This window comes from Aphelocoma coerulescens, chromosome 2, assembly GCF_041296385.1.
Source record: "Aphelocoma coerulescens isolate FSJ_1873_10779 chromosome 2, UR_Acoe_1.0, whole genome shotgun sequence".
NCBI classification, from domain to species: Eukaryota; Metazoa; Chordata; class Aves; order Passeriformes; family Corvidae; genus Aphelocoma; species Aphelocoma coerulescens.
In genome coordinates this window covers 87,201,137-87,223,393 of record NC_091015.1, presented here as the reverse complement: position 1 = coordinate 87,223,393, position 22,257 = coordinate 87,201,137, and the positions used below count along the sequence as shown (strand labels likewise).

The window sequence follows — 22,257 nt, the reverse complement described above, 5'->3', positions numbered from 1 at the left end:
ATGAGTGACAGCAGGTCATCCTTGTGAGGATAGCAGGAACTCTGAGCCATCGAGCAGACAACTGTAGTTGCTTCAGACTGTTATACCGTGAATAAAAGAACTGGACAGCTGTCCTGTGCTTCTGGAGAAACCTGTGTGACAACATGCTCAGAAGGGATGGGACATGGCAGGATGCTAAGGAGGCTGTGAAGCTTAGGACTTGGGAATTATTTTTTGGTCTTAAGAACGTGGAGGGGAAGACTTCTCCTGTCTATCACAGGAAACACTGTCATGACAGCAGTGGGGGTTCATCATCACCAAAAGTTTATAAACCCTGTCAAAGTCTTTCTTTGTTGTTCTGTCCTGATATTGACAGCTGCAGTGACACAATGCAACAAACAGAGGAATCATATTAGAGCATGCAACAACTTACACCATATTTACACCATATTTACCATCTTTTTTTTTTTTTTGGTTGATGCTTAAACAGAACACAAGGTATGCATCTGTGTGCCAATGCATTGGCCCTTAGTGGGGATTTCACCAGCTGTTCCCAGAACTCTCAGATCATCTTCTGAAGAGGATGTCATAAACACAGAGAAAGTAAAACTTGTAGGGTATCAAGAGGTACCAGAAAAATTTCAGTTGCACAATGTTGATATGGTGAAAGCTGAATCGTATCTAAGTGCTCTCTTGTGCATTCCTAGTCCAGAGGCACCCCAGTGTATTTATTCTTGCTTGAGTGCTGACAGCTGCATCCCTCCATGTCTCAGACAAGCTACTTTGACATAATTTTAGGCTGAAAGGTCTGAAAGTCTAAAAAAAATTGGGCAGACTCACACTTTGCCCGTAAACACCCATACCTCCTAAAAAGCAAGAATGCAAGTCTTGTGTAGCTCTGCCATCTCACTGCTGGTGAGAGACATGAGGGGACTTACGAATCTGGAGAAAAAATATTTGTTTCCAGAAGTTTTCTTTCTGATACTAGACCTGAAAGATGAAAAGATGGAGCCCTTGGTAACATGGCTAAACTCTGAATATCTGAAAAGGAATATGCAGTTCTTAAACCTTGTTCTTGATATTATGATGGTATAATTTAAGCCAGGAAATGAGCAAGGTAAGACATATAAAAGTGTGTGTTTTAGAGGAAGATAAGACTGCTTTAAAGCTACACTGTGAGGATTAAGGCCAAATGCCAGAGGTAAAACTCAAGGATTGATCTTAAAGAGTGCTGAAACACAGGCAATAGATAAGCTGCAGTGATGGTAAACATAAGAAGGGGTCTGACCTGCCCAAACTGCTGAAAGTAGCAGCAAAGACCAGTTTGTATAGCAAGCAGGGAAAGGAAAAATGGATCATGACCCTAGAGATGCTGTTATGCTGAAGGTACTCAGTCCAAACTTACTCCTGCAGCAACAGAATGCATACAGAAAAACTCTGAAGGAGTAAAGCTCATTATTCAATTGGAATTGGCATGAAAATGAAAAAGAATCATAAAATGCAGTGAGCATTAACGCATTTAACATCTAATCACTGGCTTTACCTATTGTTTTATTGTAAAATAAATAGTGATCAGTAGTTGCAACTGGCCCCCTAAAAGAAGAAAACAAAACAAAACAAAAGTAATAGAGAGGGGGACATTCCTTCAACTTTTATTTTTGATAGAATTGTCCCACATCACCCATTGTATTCCAGCATAAATATTCTCATCTGTATTTCAAATGCTATTGTGAAGTTGTACCTTAAGCCCAGCCTGATGGTGAATCTAAGAAAACAAAAATCATAAATTTTCTGTGTACAGTCTGAATGATTTGGCTATCAATCCAAGTTTAGAAAGCACCTTATTACTTCGACTAAAACTTGGCAAACCAAGAATTGGAATAAAGCTTTTTTTATGTAATAAAATTCTTGATGTAATGGGATAAAAAGAAGCATTATTTCTAAGAGAAAGTATGCTCTGAACTATGTTTTCCACATTACTTTTTCCAGCTTCAAGTTTTTACTTAATATCTTTCCCTGTAACTGAATCAAATTGGAAAGAGGAAAAATCCTCCCTTTCTGTATTATCTTGAAGGGCTGTGCTCTCCTTAAGTCTAAACTCACTTCAGTTGGGTTGCCAGTCCCTTCTGATCTCCCCTAAGAACTTTATCCTTGCCCAGTCGCTGTGGAAAGCCCCTGTGAACGATCAGTGGTAGGGGGAGGAGGAGGTGCCTGCAGCCCTCAGAGACTGTGTCTGTAACCCTGAAGACATTTGAGGCAATGTTTGTGATGCAGGTCTCAATTTCAGCAACTCAATCAACTGAAGTAAAGGCAGCTTTCTCAGTCCAAGATGAATTATTGGTGTATTTTGGTGTTTGAATTCAGTTTAATATTATTCACTTCAGAGGTTTAAGACTGACTGCTTTGAGTGAATTGCTATTGAAAGTAGTTCTGTTGATATGGAGAGAATGAGCAATATGTATTATTTGTAATATTTGCAAATTAGCTACTTTTGACTATGAACCTTAAATGATTAAGGGAATAAAAGAATTTACAGAAAACCAGACTTTTTCTGCTTTGAATGAGAAAGATCATAGGAAGAAATGGGAGCAATTAGGTAAAGTTAAAGCTTATGTTCCAAGGATAATTATCCTGGTAATTTCTCTCCTCTAAGTGAAGATCATACAAAATATCAGATCTATTGGCCAAGATCTTCAGAGCTAAGACTAGCTAAGACTTCAGAATATATAGCTTTAAGTAATTCCTCTTTTTCTTTTTAAATTACTTGGGATCTCATTGCAAGGAGTAGCCTCAAGATAAAAAAAGGCAGTGGCAATATAAAATCAGCACAACCAAAATTAGGCATTTGAAGGTTAATGGCTTCTGATCATTGTGCTTTTGTGCTCAATAAACATTTCCTCAAAAATTCCTATTGATTTTTTTTAATTTGAGAGAGAGAAATAACCTCGTGATAGAGGAGCTTTATAAAAATACCTCAACTTGTCTCAACTCACACTTTGCTGATGTAAAGCACATTGCTTACTCTAGTACCTAGTGACTTGGAACAGTGGCTTTTTTTAAGAAAAGTATTGCAAAGAAAGGTGACGGATAAAAACAATTTTCTGTAATGTGATAGATCACTATTTGTGTATATGACCTTAAACTGTATAACTGCATCCACTTTATTTAAATATTAAACTGCAGGTAAATGAAAGTCAAGAGCTCATTAAAACTTGGGATATTTAAATACCACCCATCATATCAGAAATAATATGCATTTGCCTAAAAACATTAGGAACATAAATGAAAACCAAGAGAATTCAGTTGGGTTTTGTGATCAGATAAGATTTTTTGTAATTCCAATACATATATAATTAAATAGACAAAAGAAGCATTAAAGCAGGAGTGGCAAAAGGGGTAAGGGACTGAAAGAATGCAAATGAGATTCTAGGTGTGATGAGGCTACCTGAAAGCCCAAAGAAATTTTCATTAGCAGAATAATCATGTGCTGTGGTATGAAATTATTAGACCTCTGCATATAACTGGATGTTGAGAATATGACACTTCTAAAACAGAATTTTGTCCTGGGCATCATGTCATGAGATAAATATCAAAAAATTAGAGGAAGATTACAGAAAAGCAAGAGAAACTGTCTTGGGTCTAGGAATTCCAAGTTATAAGGAAAGATTAAAAGAACTAACATATGCTTAGCTTGGATAAGAGATGAGAAAAGGGAGACAGGATAATGGTCTACAGATAACTGAAGAGCTTCAACAGCGAAAAGGGAAGGGTAGGATTTTTTCAACACAGAGAAGTGAAGGAGCAAAACTCAGAAAGGAAACTTTATGTGTTGTAGCAAAATTCTTCTGCCAGTTATGTACATTATGCTGCACACCAGAGGAATGACACGAGTGCTGTCGTTGTTACTAAGAAGGCAAAATGGGCAATGTAACAGAGACTGTGCAGTAAAGGAAATTTCTAGAAAAGTAGAATGAATAATTCTTATAGTCTTTGTAATGGTAAATTCTGCTAAATAGGAAATAGTGTAATAGTACCAATCATACTCATGATAAGGTGCAGTTCCAAGCATTTTAAAATAAAACAATGGGTTTTGGGTCTTTTTAAGATTGCCATTATTAAACAAAGGAAAACAGAAAAATCACTCCTACAATGAGGAACAAGAAATTCAGAGGTCAAGTCAAGCCTGAAAGAAAAAACTTAGAGAATGCAATGTGTTGAATGGTACAAGCTACATGTCCTCCAAAATCATATCCTGCCACTAAAATTTCCTTCCTGCAATTCTAAATCCTTTCACTGAGTTATCATTGTGTAAAACTCAAACAAATCTTATCACCATATTTACACGTATAAATATAACTGTAGGTCAGAACTTTATTGCTCTTCTCAAAGGTAAGTGCTAAACTCTTGTGTTGATTACTGGAAGTATCTTCCATTCCAGTTAACACTGAGGAGTGAATTCCATGATTTTGCTGAAGGTGCAATCAAGAATTTTTGAAATGATTCCCCAGTCTAAAAAATATTGACTCAAATACTCCAGCATAAGGTTTTCCAATTGCTGAGCAATTCTTTTATTGCAAAAAAAGGGTACAAAAGTACACAGCTCCCTGCTCTCAGAGTCCCAGCCACCCATGGAACAAAGTGTTTCTGGAGGAGTCAGATGTTCTGTGTGAGCTGCTGCATCACAAGGGCACAGAGACTCATCAGCTGCAAGTTTTCAGCGCAGTCTGCCAGACATTTGTTCACTTCAGCAAGTTTCTCAACAATGACAGATTTCTGCTTGTCACTGTAATCCATGCATGCCTAAAGAAGTCATTAAGCTAAAACAGGTATAAATAAATGTAACAATTTCTTTTTTTTTTTTCCTGTGCTACGTGATACAGTCATCTGAGTTATTTAGGACTAAACAGGATTGTTAACTTTCCAGTCTTTCTCAGGGCTACAGCAGTTGAATCAGTGTTATATTAATTTAGTTTCTTTTCCATATGTTCTTTTGACTTAAATATTATCGTGGACTCTCTGTCTTGTGTTCTTTTATTAACTTGAAAATGTTGTCTCAAACAATTTACAGGAGCAGAAATGCTAAAGAATCTTTTTTCTCGTTTGTGCAGCATGGTAATATGAAATAAAGTCTAAGGTACTACTTGCTCAACAGTAGCAGACAGGTTTTGCATATCATTCATGTTGTCCAGTGCTAGTACAAGCACAATAATTTTGAAGTGCCCTTTACACTGCACAACCCAACATCTATTGTGCTGCATGAATACACACTTTTTTATATGTGAAATATTAGATGCTTAAAAAAATAAAAGTACTTGTTATTGAATAAACTCTGTTAATATAAAACAGTCTAAGAAATACATTTCTTAGTATAATGAAAATATATAGGACTTCTCTTGTGGAGAACTCCCAGTTTTAATACCTTGAGTTTAATATTATGATATTCTGCTTGATGGAAGTAAATGCAATCAAACTTACCTATTGTCACATAAAAATATCATCTGCTATATTCATACTAAGAGTTACTTGAAAAATCTAATGCTAATAATAGCAAAATAACATTTGAAGTTTTGTTGTAAAGTTTGCCTGTCATTAACCAGAAAATATAAAGGGTGTTCCTCGGTGGCAGATGCTGTTCCACTAGGCTGTGGGGGCTTTTTTTGTTTATGTATTTTAAATAATTTATTAAGCCATGTCCCTTAATGGCAGCAGAAACTTTTTGTATCTTTGCTGAATATCTTCAGAACACGGCTGAGGCATTAGAGATCAAACCAAAGGAAACTGGTCTGCTGTCAGATCGTATCCCTTTGGTAATCTCATGGATATCAGGTAGATCCCAGAAGAGCTCCACCCATGCCAATACATAATAATCTCAAATACGTTGGTTTTGTTGGGGATTTTTAGGGTCAATACTAGAAATGGAGGGTAAGCAACAACAAACAAGCAAACAATAAAAAACCCTCAATGGACAAAACCCAGTCCTATCTGAAATTTGAAAAGGAACCAGCACTGCCATTCACTACTATCTAACTATTTCCATGAAATCTTAACATGACATTTCTCCAAACAGCCCAGTCTGACACAGTCACAGAAGGGCTTCTGCTGCTCTTCCAGGTTAAGTAGTTTTCTCCTATCCTGACGTCCCTCCCTGCTTTGAAGCTGCATTATCCTGTAGTTCTCCCAAATGCAATTTTCTTTTCAAATGAGAAGGGACAGTTTGTAAAAATGTAGCTTGGTCTCAGCTGCTTTGTAACCTAACCAGTATCACACATGGGTCACTGCTCAGTTGTACTTGCAAAACTCATGTCAAAAACCACCTAAAGTGTAATGCTAAGTTTGTATAATAAAATGCAACCAAAAATGAGCAGCCAATGTGGTTGATCTAACTAGCTCTACGTGCCTTTACTGTCCTATAATAACACACAACCAACAGGGGGAGCATAGGTAGAAAGGTCTTATGGCATTGCTTTGTTCCAAATGTATCAAAAACTAGAGATGCCTGTGTGGGTGATGCTATAGAAGTGCCAGAATTGCCTTTATACCACATCACACTTGACACATCTAAAAAAATACACCCCCAAGTTTACTAACATACCAAAATATTTCTGTCAGTTTTACTATGATTTTTCTTTCAGCATTTCACACAAGTAGCCATATTTCCGCATGATTTTGTAGAGATTTTCAAATGCACTTAACACTGATGTAAAGCTTTTGTAATAGTCCAGGCTGAGTGCTTTTGAAGATTCCACTGAGGTAATGTATCTACTGTTTTAGGAAGGATAGTTTTGCATTAGTTAAAATATTTTGGCTCAAAAAGCAGAGAATTCCAGGATTATTTTGACAGAAACCCAAATAAATTGTTGTCTCTCTACCCTCTTCCAAAGGAGTTCAGCACTGCAATTTCTCAGACTGCAGTCCTGTGAGCTGTACTTCAGCCTTCCCACAATGAGTGTTGTCTTTACCGCCCAGCAGGTAGTGATGCTTAAGAGAAGGACAAAGCAATTGCTACACCTTGGGACAAGGTATCAATGCTTCTTGTCAGTGCTCCATGCCTATCATTTGCATGCCTTTCCTGTAACACTTGATCTCCCACAAGAAAAAAGTTTGGGCCTTTGGCATACTGCTTGACTGGGTTCACAGTCCTTCGTACATGCCCCCCTAGTTCTGTGATTTTAATCAGGAGGTTGAAGGTTTAGTGATATTAGAAGTCAGTAGCTTACCTGGTCTGGAATGAGTAGTATCAGTGCAAATAAATTATACTTTGCTCCTTTGGAGAAAATCAACCATTGTGCCAAATTAATTGACAGGAAAGCAGTGACTGCAGACAGCCAAACTAATGATGGGTCGGAGTCAAGTGAGGGAAGCTGTTAAACTTTTCATAAGCTTTATAAATCTTACATAAGAATTTTAGTAAAACATGCCAGGTAATATAGGAATTAAAATGTGCTGCAGTTCAGTTATCAGGCCTTTCAAACTTCCAATTCTTCCTGTCTACAACTTCCCATGATTTCTCCTCCCTCTGCCTTTAAAGGTTTTATTCATTTTCTTATCTGACCCTCCAGTCAGCTCTACTGTCTGCTCTGCATTTCTCATTACCAGCTGAGTATCTTATCAAAAGCTGTTGTCATTTGGAAAATGCATTGTTTTTGTTCAGTCTCAACATCATTTTTCCCACTTCATTGAGCAGACAGAACTGCAAGACAGCCAGGCAGAGGGAAAACTTTGTCCTACAGTTTAATTAAGTCCATTTTTGCACTGTGAGCAGCAGTAGAAGGCATGTTGGACTTAACACCATCACTCCTGGCTTAGCAGTCAATACTGCTATGATAGGAAAGCAGCAGAGCACTTTCTCTACCAGCACTACACACTATAGGCCCTGAACACCATTTCATCCTGGTTTTGAAAGGTGTACATTTGCCCTTTGCCCTGTCTGTTCTTTCCCCCTTTATCCAGCCCATAGCAGGAAGAACCCCCCACCTGCATTCTCCAAGGCACCCAAGCACCAGAGGGCACATCTCACACTTGGTGAAAAGACAGTAGAGCTCCTGCTTTGCTGGTTTTAGGTGGGGAAAGAGCATGCTGGGATGGGTGTCTGGATGTCTGTGAGTATCTCTACTATGGGCAGAGTGAGAGTAGAAAGATGGAGCAAGTAAATCTGAGAGGATGCCTCAACCCTGAAGAAAGCTGAGAGGGGGGAAAGCAGATGCTATGACTCCATTAGACAGTCAGCCTCAGTAGAAGCCTAAACTTTATTTTGCATTTGGATGCATCTGACCTAAACCCCAAAGGGTAAGAAAGAGATGCTTCCTGAGCTGCTGTTCTGATGCCTGGCTTGGAATGTTTTGTCTTCTGATAGAGTGCTAAGGCATTAAATACCTAAATACTATAAAGGAGAGCTGGCCTACTGGCATATATTCAATAGGAATAATCTTTGATTGTTTTCTTTTGCATCATGTAAATATGTAAATATTAGCTCTGCTCTTTATCTTTTGGAACCAAAATCTGAACAAATATCTTTTTATCCATTTAAAAAGATGAAGTAAAATGCTGATGCTGAGACAATCAAGGAAAAGGAAATAATCATGCTGACTCTAGAGAAAACTGCAGCGCACAGTAGAAGATTTATTGCTTGCTTAGATCATCAGTTGGGACTCACTTGGTTTGTCAGCTGGATCTGCAAGAGGAAACAGTGAAGTCAAGAACTGGAGGCTTCATTGTGCTGCTTTGAAGCTGATTTGGTGAAATGCTTATAAAAGAAGAGATTATTCCGAGCAGCTCTGATGCTGCAGAGCTGCTGCATTTTTGTCTTTTCTTTCTCCTCCCCAAGCCTCCGATGTATCAAGGAATGCAGAATCTGCAGAGGTCTGTATATGTATACATCACCTTTTCGAAGGTTTTATGAATTTCATGAGGGCACCAGGCAAAAGTTGCTGTATAATTTGCATGCTGATACTCTGACCTGAGGATCAGTGGCCTATCTGAGCTGAATTTCTGTGCTGTGTTTCCTTCACACTATTTTCAGATTTATTTTCTAAAATAATCTGCTGTTATAGATCTGTATACTTGCTATTTCAGTGAATGCTGACAGCAGTTTTTAGCCCTCATAGATTCCCTGCCTTTATTTTCCACAGGTTTTATTCCAGCTTATTAAAGATGGATGCCACAGAATCATAAAAAGGTGGAGGTTGGCAGGTACCTCTAGAGGTCATTTGGTCCAAACCCTCCATTTAAGCAGGGACACCTAGAGCCATTCCCCCAGGACCAACTTCAAATGTTTTTTTTTTTGATATCTCCACGGAGAGATACTCTATCATCTCCCTGGGCATTCTGTGCCAGTGCTTGGTCAACCTCACAGCAAGAAGCGTTTCCTGTTCCTGATATCCAGAGGAAACCTGTTTCAGTTTGTGCCCACTGCCTCTTGTCCTGCCCCTGGACACCACTGGGAAGAAGCTGTCTCCATCCTCTTTGCACCCTCCCTTCAGGTGCTCCTATGGGCACTAAGTGCATTTATCTTCTCTTCCCTGGACTGAACATTTCCAACTCTCTCAGCCTTTCCTCATAGGAAGAATATTTCAGTTCCTTCATCATTTTCACAGCCCTTTGCTGGACTCCCTCCAGTATGTCCATATCTTTCCTCTAATGAGAAGCCCAGAATTAAGACACAGTAGAAGTAGAAATATCTGAGGTCTGTTTGTGTCTGCAGTCAGAATATGACTGAAACTTCCAAACACAGAGATCCCAAAAAGTGTAAGACTCTCAAAACCCATTATTTAAACTTTATTAACAAGCCTGAAAACAAAAACCAAGCAAACAAGCAAAGTGCAAAATATGTAAGAAAATCTGTATGCAATAATTTTTAAACATAATAATAAACTTGAGTACTTTAGGACCGGAAAGTATAGTCAATGCTTACAAAGAGATCTAAAGGATAAATTCAGAATGAAAGGACTTGGAATCTGACTAGGTTGCGATGGTAGTTATCCTTGTGGAAAGAGATGAAAGACCTTAAATGAAAATATTGGGAAGCTTATTTATTATTCTATACTAGTGAGATAGCTTCAGGATCGTCTTGGTGTACCAAAGTGCAGATTACCAACTAACACCTTTCCTTGTAGCATGCAGGTTTTTCTTAGACATAGTTTTAAGTCCTGAGCCCTCATAATCCTCTGTCAAGCCCTGAGAGGTTCCCCGATTGAGGTGGTATGATAATGGCTGCAGCCATTAAAACTGTGTTTTAACCTCACAATTGCTTTCCAGAATGACTGAGAAACTCATTGCTGGAGAAATCTGGAATAAGAGTTCTTGATGAAAAATCCTGGAGACTATTGTTTGAGGTAAAAGTAGAGTGTGTGCCTCTGGGATGAGAACGGGCTTTGTAAAATCACATCACCAGGAGGTACAAGTGCTGTGAAATAAACCAGAAATTATTATGAACTATTATGATCATATTGTTCTTTCCCCTCACTTTGGCCACTTAGCTGTTTTCAATTAATTTAAAAGCTTTCCTTGCCAGGTTGTTCTTTGCCTTGGATCTGAATGCATACTTCTTGATTTTCAGCATCCACTTCCTTCACAAACAGGCCGTTCACTGAGAGCCGTAGTCCATAAACTTCTTGGGTCTACACATCTATTTCAGTTCAATCTCCTGACTGACATTTTATAGCGTAATATGACTGCATATGCCAGCTGAAGATCACTTGCTGTTTTTCACAAGCTTCAGTAAGTTGATAAATTACTGGCTGTAAATAAAGGTTACTAGCCTCTCTCAGTTTTAGACTTTGTTTCCAGTTGCTTTTGACTTGCTGGACTTTGGAAATAATATTTCATGCTTCAAGTGCATCCAGGAGTTGATCTAGGAAAATTTATGCATGTCAAATGCATCCCACTAGTCCTTTATTTGGGAAGGTCTGATTTTTCACTAGCACAGTCTTTCTGACTTGTGCCAGAAAGTACTTACCTTTGCTCCATGTTCCTGCCAGTCTTGAGAAAACCCACACAGATCAAAATGTCATTCTACATGTGTCCCAAAATTGCAGAGAAGGATTTTTAATGCACGACTCCGTCTGTTTCCAGTGAAGCTGCTGCAGCATCACAGAGGGCTAATGAGTGACTACAATTACCTTCCCCCTGATCGTGTGTGATTGCTTCAGCCTTAAGTATATAGATTTAAGATTAAGACAAATTCACACCTTTTTCGTTATTTCTCCTTGTAGTATCTCCAAGCCTATCACTGAATCAAGGTACCACAGACTCTGAATTGATACAACTGAGCCACTTGCCAGCTGAGCTGTGATAACTGTCTGTGTGCATCTAATCCCTTCCAAGTGTAAAATAAATTGTATTAATTTAAACTACCATGAAGGGGACTAGCATAATAATTTGTTACATCTTGTTTCATGGTAAAGGTAAAGCAGAGACTGTAACTCTGCTGTGACTGCTAGAAAACAGCTCCTTTTGAAGGACAATTTATACACAGAATAGGAAAGCTTTTTCTGCCTTCTGTTTGAAGAGAAGTCACTTTTCTGTCCAGTCCCTTAAAACCAACCAGTCACTGAGGAGGAAGACAAGTCATTCAAACCTAAAGAATGGCAGAGCAGTACATGGGATCATAGGGGAAAAGCTTACAGGAAAAGGGTGGTGGAGTAGAGGATGTGATTTCCTTGAGGTCATGAAGACAAAGTTTAGGAGCCACAAAACAGAGAACAGACAAGAAGTCAAAAGTGGGGAGAAGTGGGAGCTGGAAGTAGGAGTTCATTGCCCTACATCATATCCAGCATGGCTGGAAGGTAGGTAGATGGGGATCTTGGTGCTCACTGAGCCAAATGAGAATGGAAAGGAGAGGATGGTGAGAAAAGAGCAGATGTGTCTGCCAAATATACACCTTGGGATTCACATAAAATGTTGGATAGGAACCCAGTTTCTGTAGTTTTTGAAAGAAGATAAAGTAACTGGAACTCAGAGAAAAAAATGCATCAAGACACTGAGATCAAAAAAGATATCTGTCCTCAGCAGAAGAAAGGAAGAGGGTAGACTAGGACACCAATTAAGTTAATGGGATATGGTTCAGGAGTAAAAATATAGAAACCAGCTGTGGGAGGGAAAAAGACTGTGGAATAGGAGACTACTCTTTGACAGAGCATAAGAGATATAAGAAAACATTGATCTGGCAGGAGGACAGAAAAAGATAGCAAGGCATCTGCAGCAGAGATTGAGTAGTTCTGCAGGGATTTGAATTGGATAGCTTGGATAAAATAGAACTTGGAATAGAGGTTTTAAAAGAGGGGTGTGTGACAGGGATTTCATAAAATGCAAGGGACAGAATAAAGCTAAAATTGCAACAGAAACCTACAGGAGGCAACAGAGCAAGAAGCAAAAACCACCAGAGCAGCTAAAAAGAACCCAAAATTTCTGTGTCTCAACATCTCTTATCTATACAAAACTGACTTGTTTCTCTCCAGCATGGTACCATACACAGAAAAATAGCTGTCACTTAATCTGTTACTAAATGAAGAGGCTTGAGGTGCTAGAACTAAATGTCTCAGACTTTCTACATATATATCCAACTGTAAGATATATTTTTATGTCACAGGGTGGGACTTTTCTTTTTGAAGAATAAGTAAATTCAAAAAATGTGGGCACAAAAATCAGAAGAATTATGGGATCGAAAAGTCAAACTCTTACATACTTTAATTCATCTTGTTAGTGCTTGTACATTAAGATACAGTGTTCAAGGATTCAGGAAGAAACCTTGATTTTCTTGATCTTAACATGACAAAGTATTTTGCTGGAAAAACAGAACCTATTCATAAAAGTTTATGGACCATTGTGAACTAGTTCAGAAAACAAATAAGGCTTTCCCTTTGGAAGCACATGCAGGGAATATAGGCTTATCCCAAAGATACTGAGGGCAGGACTGACCTATGGCTAGTACACATGGCTTTTTACTTTATTATCACAGTTTCATGACTCTGGACTTGGTCAAAGCAATGCATGGCCCCCACAGCTTTCCTCCTTTGAGTGGTTCTTTCAGTTCGTAAGGCAAAACTCCTGAGTCAAGCAGAGAAGATCTGAAGAACAATGCTGTAGCACAGAATATGAAACTCATTGTTAATTAGAGTCATGTCTGGGATTCACATCAGGGACAATAATCATCATATACTTTATGCCAGAAGATTATCTCCATGGAAATCTGGTAACTTCAGACGTGTCAGTGCAAAGCTGTTGAACTTCTCACACACTGTTAGACAGCTCTCTAGGAATTACTGCAGGTAGTTCGGTCTTGCCCTCCATTTCTGCTTTCTTGTTATTTAGACAGCTCTCACTATAATATTCATTCTGTATGGACATATAAAACAGTGATTTTTAGGAAGTCCTGAAAACCCTTGTACCAGAAGTAAAAGGATCTTTACCAAAAACTTGAATAGTTACAAATTAAATACATTGTAACACACTACAAGACAGCTGCTTTTTTTCCTCCTAGTCATCTTCAAACTGTAATAAACTAGAGGAGTCTGGGAAGAAAATGAAACCAGAGCTGTTTTTACAAGTGCTTTGGGATTTTTAATGGACAAAATGTACATAGGACTTCACCTTAACATGTAAGCTGAGCATTTCTTGAAGCACTATGGATAAAATGGGAATAGACAAAAGAGATCACCTGAGACACATAAGCTCCAGATTTAACACAGTTTGAAAATTAGGTGCACTGGGGTAATGTTCCAAAACAGCTGCAAAGCCAGTCATCCTTGCAGGTGTTGGATACCTGCAGCTCCTTTTCTCCTTGTGTTTAATTTCCTGTTCATTACCCAATGCATGCTCTGTGCTCTTTTGCTCCAACATCTCTAGGAAATACCTGCCTACAAAACAAACCTTTTAAGACTCCTGACTTGTCAAAAAAATTTGATACCCGTAACAGAAGAAAAGAGAAAAATAATATAACACTCATCATTTTCAATGTCCTCCAGCAAAATATTTTTCTTTAACACCTGTATCCAGTTTTCATTCTTAGCTGTTATCTCCCCCTTCCTGATGTGCCTAACATAACAGACCTAAAATTTTTGTCTGATAACATGGATTTAGTTGCTGGAACTAATACTGTTTCCTTTCATGTGAGCTGTTCTATCTAGCCTTGCTCTCCGGAGTTTTGCCTTCTGTTGCATACACTGCCGATTTTATCCCAGTCTTTATTGTTTGGCAGACTGTTGATTTTTTTTTTTGTTATGGACTTCTTAATGGCAAAACCATTCCAGGAAAACATTTCAGAGAAAATGAATGAATTTGTAGAGAAACTACAACCAGTAGTTGTAGTACTACCCAGTACTACCCAGTAATTTGTATGGGCTATGTCTTCAAAGAACATGACTTGCTTTTCCCCATTTGTTTAGGGGGCATATTTACTCAGAAGTTGTTTGGTCTCCTTTCCAGTACGATGAAATTGATGAAGTTTTTCTTTAGCTCTGTGAGATGATCTAGATTTTAAACAGCTAACAGAGCGTGACTGGTCAAGATACAATTAGAACTTGCAAACACATTCAACACTGTCAAATTAATTTTCACTTTTCTAAGTTATGTTCTTGTTTTGTTTGTTTTCTTTTTTTTTTTTTTTTCTTAGAGGATATAAAACTTATGGGATATTGACTACTAACACGTTGATGTATTGGGTCTGGCTGAGATGGAATTAATTTTCCAATAGCAGACTTCACAGTGCTGTGCACTCCATTGTTACCTAGAAAGGCATTCCTAACATGCCAGTGTTTTGGCTACAGCTGAACAGCCCTGGCACAGCATTAGCTCTGTGTCTCCAACATTCCCCCCATCAAGGGGTTGGGGGTGGGCAAGATCCTGGGTGGGAAAGGTCCTGGGAAGGACACAACTGTGCCAGTTAAATTAACCAAAGGGATATTCCATACCATATGATGCCAGCCCAGATATAAAAGCTAAGGAAAGGATGAGGAAGTGGGGGAATCTGACAGTGTTTGTCATCTAGAGAAACCATTACGTATGTTGAAGCCCTGCTTCCTGGGAAGTGACTAAACGTCGCTTGCTAATGGGAAGTAGAGAATAAACCCTTTTTTCCTGTTTACTTATGCATGCACAAAGTTTCATTTATGCTTTAGTAAACTTTATCGAGTTGTTTTCCATCTTATTTTCTCTCTCCCATTCAGCTGGGAAGGGGAGTGATAAGAGTGAGTGGCTTGGTGGGCGCGTGGTGTCTATCCACGGTCAACACACCACTGTCCTTTTTGGCACCTGAACGGGGGCAAGAGAAAGGCAGTTATATCCATCTATCTATCTATCTATCTATCTATCTATCTATCTATCTATCTATCTATCTATATTGAATGCTATAGTAATAGCAGTTATTGAGTAGCAAGCTCCTTTGCAGGACACGAGGTTTGTCAGCTGCCCTGCTTATCTCTTTGTTTTGCTGAGTTTGGGAACATGTTAACACAAACAATGGCTCTGTGCTTTGCCCTTACATGACAGCCTGGTTATGCGGGGGGAGCTTTCTTCTGTGGGTGGTGAGGGAATACACCTCCCTCTCCCTGCCCAAGACTGATGTGAATGGGTTTATAATGCAGGCTCCCATGGTCACTGCTCATCCTTATTTAAGCTGCTTAATATTGTTAATAATATTAACTAATACTATTGGCACACTGTGGGATTTGTGGAATCTGGTGTCATCCTGGTGTTAGAAAAAACAAACTTTAAATATGGAGATATGGAAATGTGCCCTGAGGCATCCAGTTCCTGGGTGGCAGGGTGTGTGGAAGAATTTGGGCAGGCTCCTAGGGTGGTTATTACCTCCAGTTACCTGTGACTTTGCACCTGAACAGGTGACCAACCCTATCAAACTGACCAGTCAACTGAGGGAATGGTGCCTTGTCCACCCCAGAGAAAGCCAGCAGCTTCTCTCCCTGTGCTGGAACCTGGCCTGTGCCTGCTGAGCCACTGTTCAGTACTCTCAGAGGGCTGTAGTTGAGGCAGGAACCAAACTGTATTTGAGGACACCATGGCTAGACAGGGACACAAATGACAGCAACTACAGTACTCGCACCAGTGGTGAAAACAAACAAATGGATAAGGCAAGCTAGAGGTCCATATCATTGATAAGAAAGGGAGGAAGAAGAAGGCGAAGGCGGAGGCGGAGGCGGAGGAGGAGGAGGAGGAGGCGGAGGAGGAGGAGGAGGAGAAGGAGAAGGAGAAGGAGAAGGAGAAGGAGAAGGAGAAGGAGAAGGAGAAGGAGAAGGAGAAGGAGAAGGAGAAGGAGAAGGAGAAGGAGAAGGAGGAGAGGTCAGATGAAGAAGCTGGTCCTTCAACAAAGAAATTTGAAGAAGTGAGACAAATCAAACAGGAACCTGAAGTTACCCGTTCCTTGACCTCATCAGAGCTCTAAGATTTGAGGAAAGATTGCAGCCACCAGCCAGGTGATGCTGGGATAATGGCTGACAATCAGCAATTAGAAGGTCAGGAAGCCGCAACAGCTGAAATCCCTTGCTAGAGCTGGGGAAATTGAAAGAGGAATTGAAAAAGAAGGAGAAATTTGCAGGCTCTGGAGATGGCCTCTCTAAAGCCTGAGAGCACAATATCCATTTAAGGAAGATCTTGTGAATTGCCCAGGAAAGTGGATCACTGCAGGTGAAGTTATCCAGTCCTCGAGAGAATTAGAAATCCTGGAAGTGTCAATAGCAAACTAAAAAGTGATAATGTCGCCAAAGATCCAGAGAATGCCCCTTGCACAATGGCCATGGTGAGAAAGGTGGCTCAAAGTGCCCAAGAAGCACCATCATATAACGAGTTATCAGAAAACAAAAGAGGCTGTGCTATATTTATTGATGGCTGTGTGGTATGAAACCATCAGAGATGGAAAGCTGCTGCGTGGAGTCCTACACAACAGCTGCTAAAGGAGAAGAAGAGTCAAGCCTATTTGCAGAAGTGAAAGCCTTCCATGTAGCCCTAGAGATTGCTGAATGGGAAAAGTGTCCTGTATTCTGTCTCTACACCAACTCCTGGATGATGGCTAATGCCCTGTGGTGGTGGCTGCAGCAATGGAAGAAAATCAACTGGCAACACAGGGGCAAACCCATCTGGGCTGCTGCACTGGGGCAGGGCATCGCTGCACAGGTAGAAAACAACTCTGAATGTAAGTCATGTAGATGCACATGTACCCAAAAGTCGTGCCACTGAAGAACACCAGAACATTCTGGGACAGAGTTCATGTTTTTCTGTGGGCATGAACGAGCCGAATCAGCTCATAAATGTGACCCTGGGAGCACTTCTGCAGTTTATTGGTGCAAGGGGTCAGCAAGTAGTGCAGTGAGACTACTTGGACACTCAAGTAGTGATTTCAGGGTTAATGGACATTATAATGGACATTATAAAATGGCTCAGGATTCAATATTCCTGTGAACACAGTATATGGATAAACCATCTTGAGACAATTATTTTTCTTGTGTAGTTGCAAATGCAGAATCAGTAAAAAGCACTTGAGTCTCCTGGGAGGGTTTGTGAAATAAAAAACTCTCACTGAGGAGTGTTTATACATCCAAATGATTCCAATGTCACATGAAAAACTGCTCAACACTGTGATTAAAGGCTTTCTCTCTGGTTGCAAGACAGTATGGTTTTCAACAGAATATTTACTTCACTGGGGCTGTTTTCATAGGCTACCACCAGGGAAAAATGTTCAGTTCAGTCTTTGTTAATGAAGATTTTGATCCTTTGTCAGGGAAGGAATGTGTCACAGACTCACGAACAAATAAATTTCTGTATTTAAAAAAATGAAGATTCTATTAAAAAAAAAAAAGTGAAAAAGCCAGCAGTAACAATAGTTTTAAGCAAAAACTAATAGTGAGTTGACAAAGCAGGAGCTAAAGAGTCATTGTTGTATGTTAAATTTTGCATATGATTACAACTAGCATTTTATTGTTTATTGTATATTTTTACAAGTACTGAGCAAAAATACACATAATTAATAAACATGGATTTGAAAAGTCCAAATTCAATTTGTAATCAAATATGCATGAATGTGCATGCACTTAGTAGACACTAGTGGCATTTTCCTGTTCTGTCATTGTCCCATTTGATAAACATTAACAGACATTGATAACCATTAATATTTAAATATTGATGACACACATTATGTCTGCAATATTTCTTATTAAAGTCTTGGGCTAAAAATGTTTCCTGAAGTCAGGTAGGCCCAGCATTAATTGGTACTGGAAGTATGTGTTAACGACTGCCTATATCTTAGACAGTTTCTAAGCTTTAAGGGGCTTCCTTTTTGGTACATGACTCTGGTTCACTTTAATCTTTCTAATGTGGCTGTAAATAGGTCATCAAAATCAATGTATTACATTTGTATAACAGATCCCTACTCCTTTTTATTTCATGAAAGTAAGCTATAGCAATAAAGGAGAGGCCTGCCTGGCAGGAGTTTCCTTGTGCTGAACACAGCCACGTTGGTCAGTAATCACATCCCCACAGCCTCAGACAAGACACCTGTGGTGATTTTTTATCAGAACATTTGTTCTTTGCCAGATGTAGGGAGTAAGTGGTTCTTGTGAAAGGAGCAGTGCTTGCCATCACCCATTGAGGTCTAACGCAGACAGATACAGCATGTACAACCTCATTTCTCACTGCTGTACTCCAGAGATACTTTTGTGGAAGACCCAGTGTGGAGGATCAGACCTAAGCACATTTTATCTCAAACATTCTGAGCATTGCTACAGGAAAGGTGTGATCAGAGGAGAGGATCCTGCAGGGGTGGAGCTGAGCTGTTCTGAGCCAACTTCCTGCTCCACCTTGAGACTCATTCTCAGCTTCCCCCTGTCAACTCATTTCCTGGAGAAGGGCTGGCTGTGCATGTGCTAACAAAGCGGTGTGAAAAATCTACTTTACATAAGAGGTGTGCACCAGGTTAACTATAAAAGACATGGATTGGGCCCCCTTGCTCTCTCTTTTCCTGTCTTTCTCTTTCACTATCATTGTTTGCCCCAGCTCTGGACCACCCCCACTGGCAGGTCCAGCAAGGAATCTAAGGACTGGTGATATTCTTTGTTCTCTCTCCCTTTTCTGTCCTCTGTTTTATTCCCTTGCTTTGCCTGAGCGAAACATGGCCCCTACTCCATACTGAACTTTTTTATGGGAATGGGGAGTTTTGTGGACGTGTGTTGTGGCTTATGAGCCAGCACCTTTTGAGGAGCCTGTTGTGGGAATTGGGAACTTAATGAAGTGCACCTTACAAAATTAAGGGCTACCACCCTTGTGGAAGTACATTGTAAGAATTTCAGGGTTAGTTAGCCAAGACCTTGTGAGTCAGAGTAAAAGCCTGAGAGTTCCCTGACACATGTCTTTGCTCAGCCTGGAGGAGAATTTACAGTGAACATCACTTCCTCTCCCAGTGGGTTGTGACACCCAGACACCATGCTATTCCTTAATCTTAACATACTATCTCTAAAGCCATGTCAGTGTGTGGTAACTTACATGATCAGTATGATAAGGAGCTGTGAGCAATTAATGTATTTTTCCAGAGAATTCACCCAAACGAGCATCTCTTTCTGATACTTTTCATATGATCAGTTATGTGTTACAGTGGCAGACTTGGTATATTTTATATCTCCATACCAAGTTCTTTGCCAGTGCATCCAACTGTCAGCAGCATTTTGGGTTGCCAGAGAGTTATTGAAGGAGGAAAAGCTCTCTTACCTTACTGAGCTGCTTCCAGCATCAAGGTCTTGTGCTGTCACTGCACCTATAATGGTCCCCACAGGCGTATCCTCATAGACTTCCATCGTGTACATGGGCTTGCTGAACACTGGAGGTTCATCCATGTCCAACACATTTATCTTCACAGTGGCAGTATCTTTGAATGGACCCACTGAGTGAAATCGATGGTCAAGATGGAGATTGGAGGCCTCCACCTTAAAGGTGTATGCCTTTTTCGTTTCGAAGTCTAATGGCTGTAGGAAGAACAAAAGCAAAACATCAGATTTGACTAAAAATTAGACATTGCAAAATCACTTTGGTTGGATTAATCTGAAAAAACTTAAGATGCCTTTAGTGTAAAACTAATCTCCTGAGCTAATCAATCATTTAGGTTTGTTTTGAAGTTCATCTTATGCTAAGGTGGTTTTTGAAATAGGCCAGATGAATCATAGTCAGGAAATTACTGCTTCTCCACATCAAAAAAATCAGGATGACTGGCATGGATGTAAACAGTTACACTGTAGATGTCTGAAGTTAAATGAGTGAGATTCATCTCTTGCAAATGAGCTGAGTGCAGGTTAGTCAGAGATTTGCATTCGCAACTCCAGTGCACAGGCAATCATCTGTCTCTAGCTGATCCAGGTCCTTAAATAGAAGATTTCCTTTTTTTTTCAGCAGGAAAAGCTTTCAGAAGACCATAACAGTGATGAAGACGAGCCCAAATGAAAGCTCTGATATATATCAATGAGTAAAACCGAACTTCAGGTATGACTTGGAATGTGAATTCTAACTTGATCTGAACCAAGCTTTCCTGTAAAATGTCAATCTTAGCAGTGAACTGATATTCATGCCGTGTGCTTGAGTTGTGTGTACTTTGAAAAATTCAGACTTTGGCTCTGTTTTATGATCCTAGGTGTAATTCATAGGGTCCTGAAGATGACACAGCAGCTTTTGTGTACTTATCTGGGGTTTTGATGGAATGTACCCTGCAATCAGGTTGTTTTGATGTGGGTTTCTGTCAATGCATATCAATTTAGTGCCTTTACTTCTAGAAAAGTAATCATCTCAAAACCCTTAATGCAGTCTTATGTAGTTGAAAAGATGCAGAAGTTTATTTTCATTTAAAGGGTTTATCTGCATTGGCTTTCATGTTGTTTTTAATGTTTCTAACAAACCCTTTCCCTGATGTCTGGGTAACACTGGCACCTAGTGGTTTCTGCCTATAATTGTTAAGCTGGAAATTTTCTAATGGGAAATAATACGGTATCTGAAAAAAAGACCAGGTTTACATGTGTATGAACGAGAATATTTCAGTGTCTGTTAATTTTTCCTCAGTGTTTTCAGTCAGTTGTCACAGCCAGGATAGATTTAAATTCTTCCGTTTTCTGTCCTTATCACCACAGGACATAGTTGACCAGATAACTGACTGGTGTAAATTGAAGTAGCTCCATTAAAATCGAGTTACCTTGACTTGCATCGGCTGAACCACTACCATAATGGTTATAAATCCTTATGAAAGACTTCATAATTTTAGTAGACTATATGCTCAGTCTTTTTTTTTTTTTTTTTTTTTGAGCTGGGGACTTAAAATTAGCCATATAAATCTAAACATCATAGAAATAATCAGGCTTGAAAGTAATCCACTACCACACACAACCGTCTTCCAACAGACAAAATTACCAGAAAATACAGTATGTGCTGCACCTCTGTGTCTGGACTGACAGAAAGAAGAAGAAACTAAGCCTGAGAAGAAACAGACAAAATTAAGTCTGGTAGATCTCATGTCCCAGTGATGAAACCCTAAGATGTTTTCTTCACTAAAAACAGACATGTTGCTCCATTATCCAAATTTCTGCCACACTGTGTTTTCATTTGCTATACTACTCGTGTGCACTGTTACTCATTGCCAAAACAATTTTACCCAGAAAAGTAGCCCCCCAACTCTTCTCCAGGTATTTATATAAATTGTTAACACTCTTTCAAAAAATATAATGAGGGGAGAAATCTGAAGTTTAAAGACTTAGTCTGGAGGAGAAAAATTCGGGGTTAAGCTAGAGATAAATGATTAAGACAGGGAAAGCAAGAAATCTAAGCTCCCACATAGGTAGTAATTCTGGGTAATACCATGTATGTATCTTTCATACCACCAAAACTGCATTAAAACTGTCCAGATTGGCTCCTGTAATACATCAGTATGTTTGCAGAGAGATGTATTAATGGAAAGAGCCACAATTCATGCAGTCCTTGCAGGCTGTCTTTCACCAAATTACTCTTCAAGGCAGTTATACCAGATCATGGTGCATGGCCAGTGCCCAGTCACCACATTTCATGATGCAAGGGGAACAGAAAGCAATAAGATTTCAAACAATTCTGGCTATTGGTATGTTCAGACTGGCATATTTCACTGCACAGGTACCCAGGAAGCTTTACTTCTCTATTTCCCAGCATTATGGGGAAATACTAAAGTATATTTTTGAAAAGAAAGCGTGATCCCAAGAAGGGATAATATTTTTCCCCTGTAACCTCAGAGCCACTCATCCTTTCCTTCTGTCCCTTTATGGGTCTGATGATAAA

The 22,257-nt window shown here is 39.4% G+C and overlaps 1 protein-coding gene across 2 annotated transcripts in view; it reads right to left on the bottom strand.

Moving 5' to 3' along the window:
• LOC138105805 (cadherin-12) overlaps window positions 1–22,257 on the bottom strand; it is a 158,635-nt gene that overhangs the window by 20,289 nt on the left and 116,089 nt on the right. For both annotated transcript variants that reach the window (XM_069005891.1, XM_069005892.1), the window contains one exon: window positions 19,684–19,937. In XM_069005891.1, coding sequence (XP_068861992.1) covers window positions 19,684–19,937 — 254 coding nt within the window. The remainder of the gene's footprint in view (window positions 1–19,683; window positions 19,938–22,257) is intronic.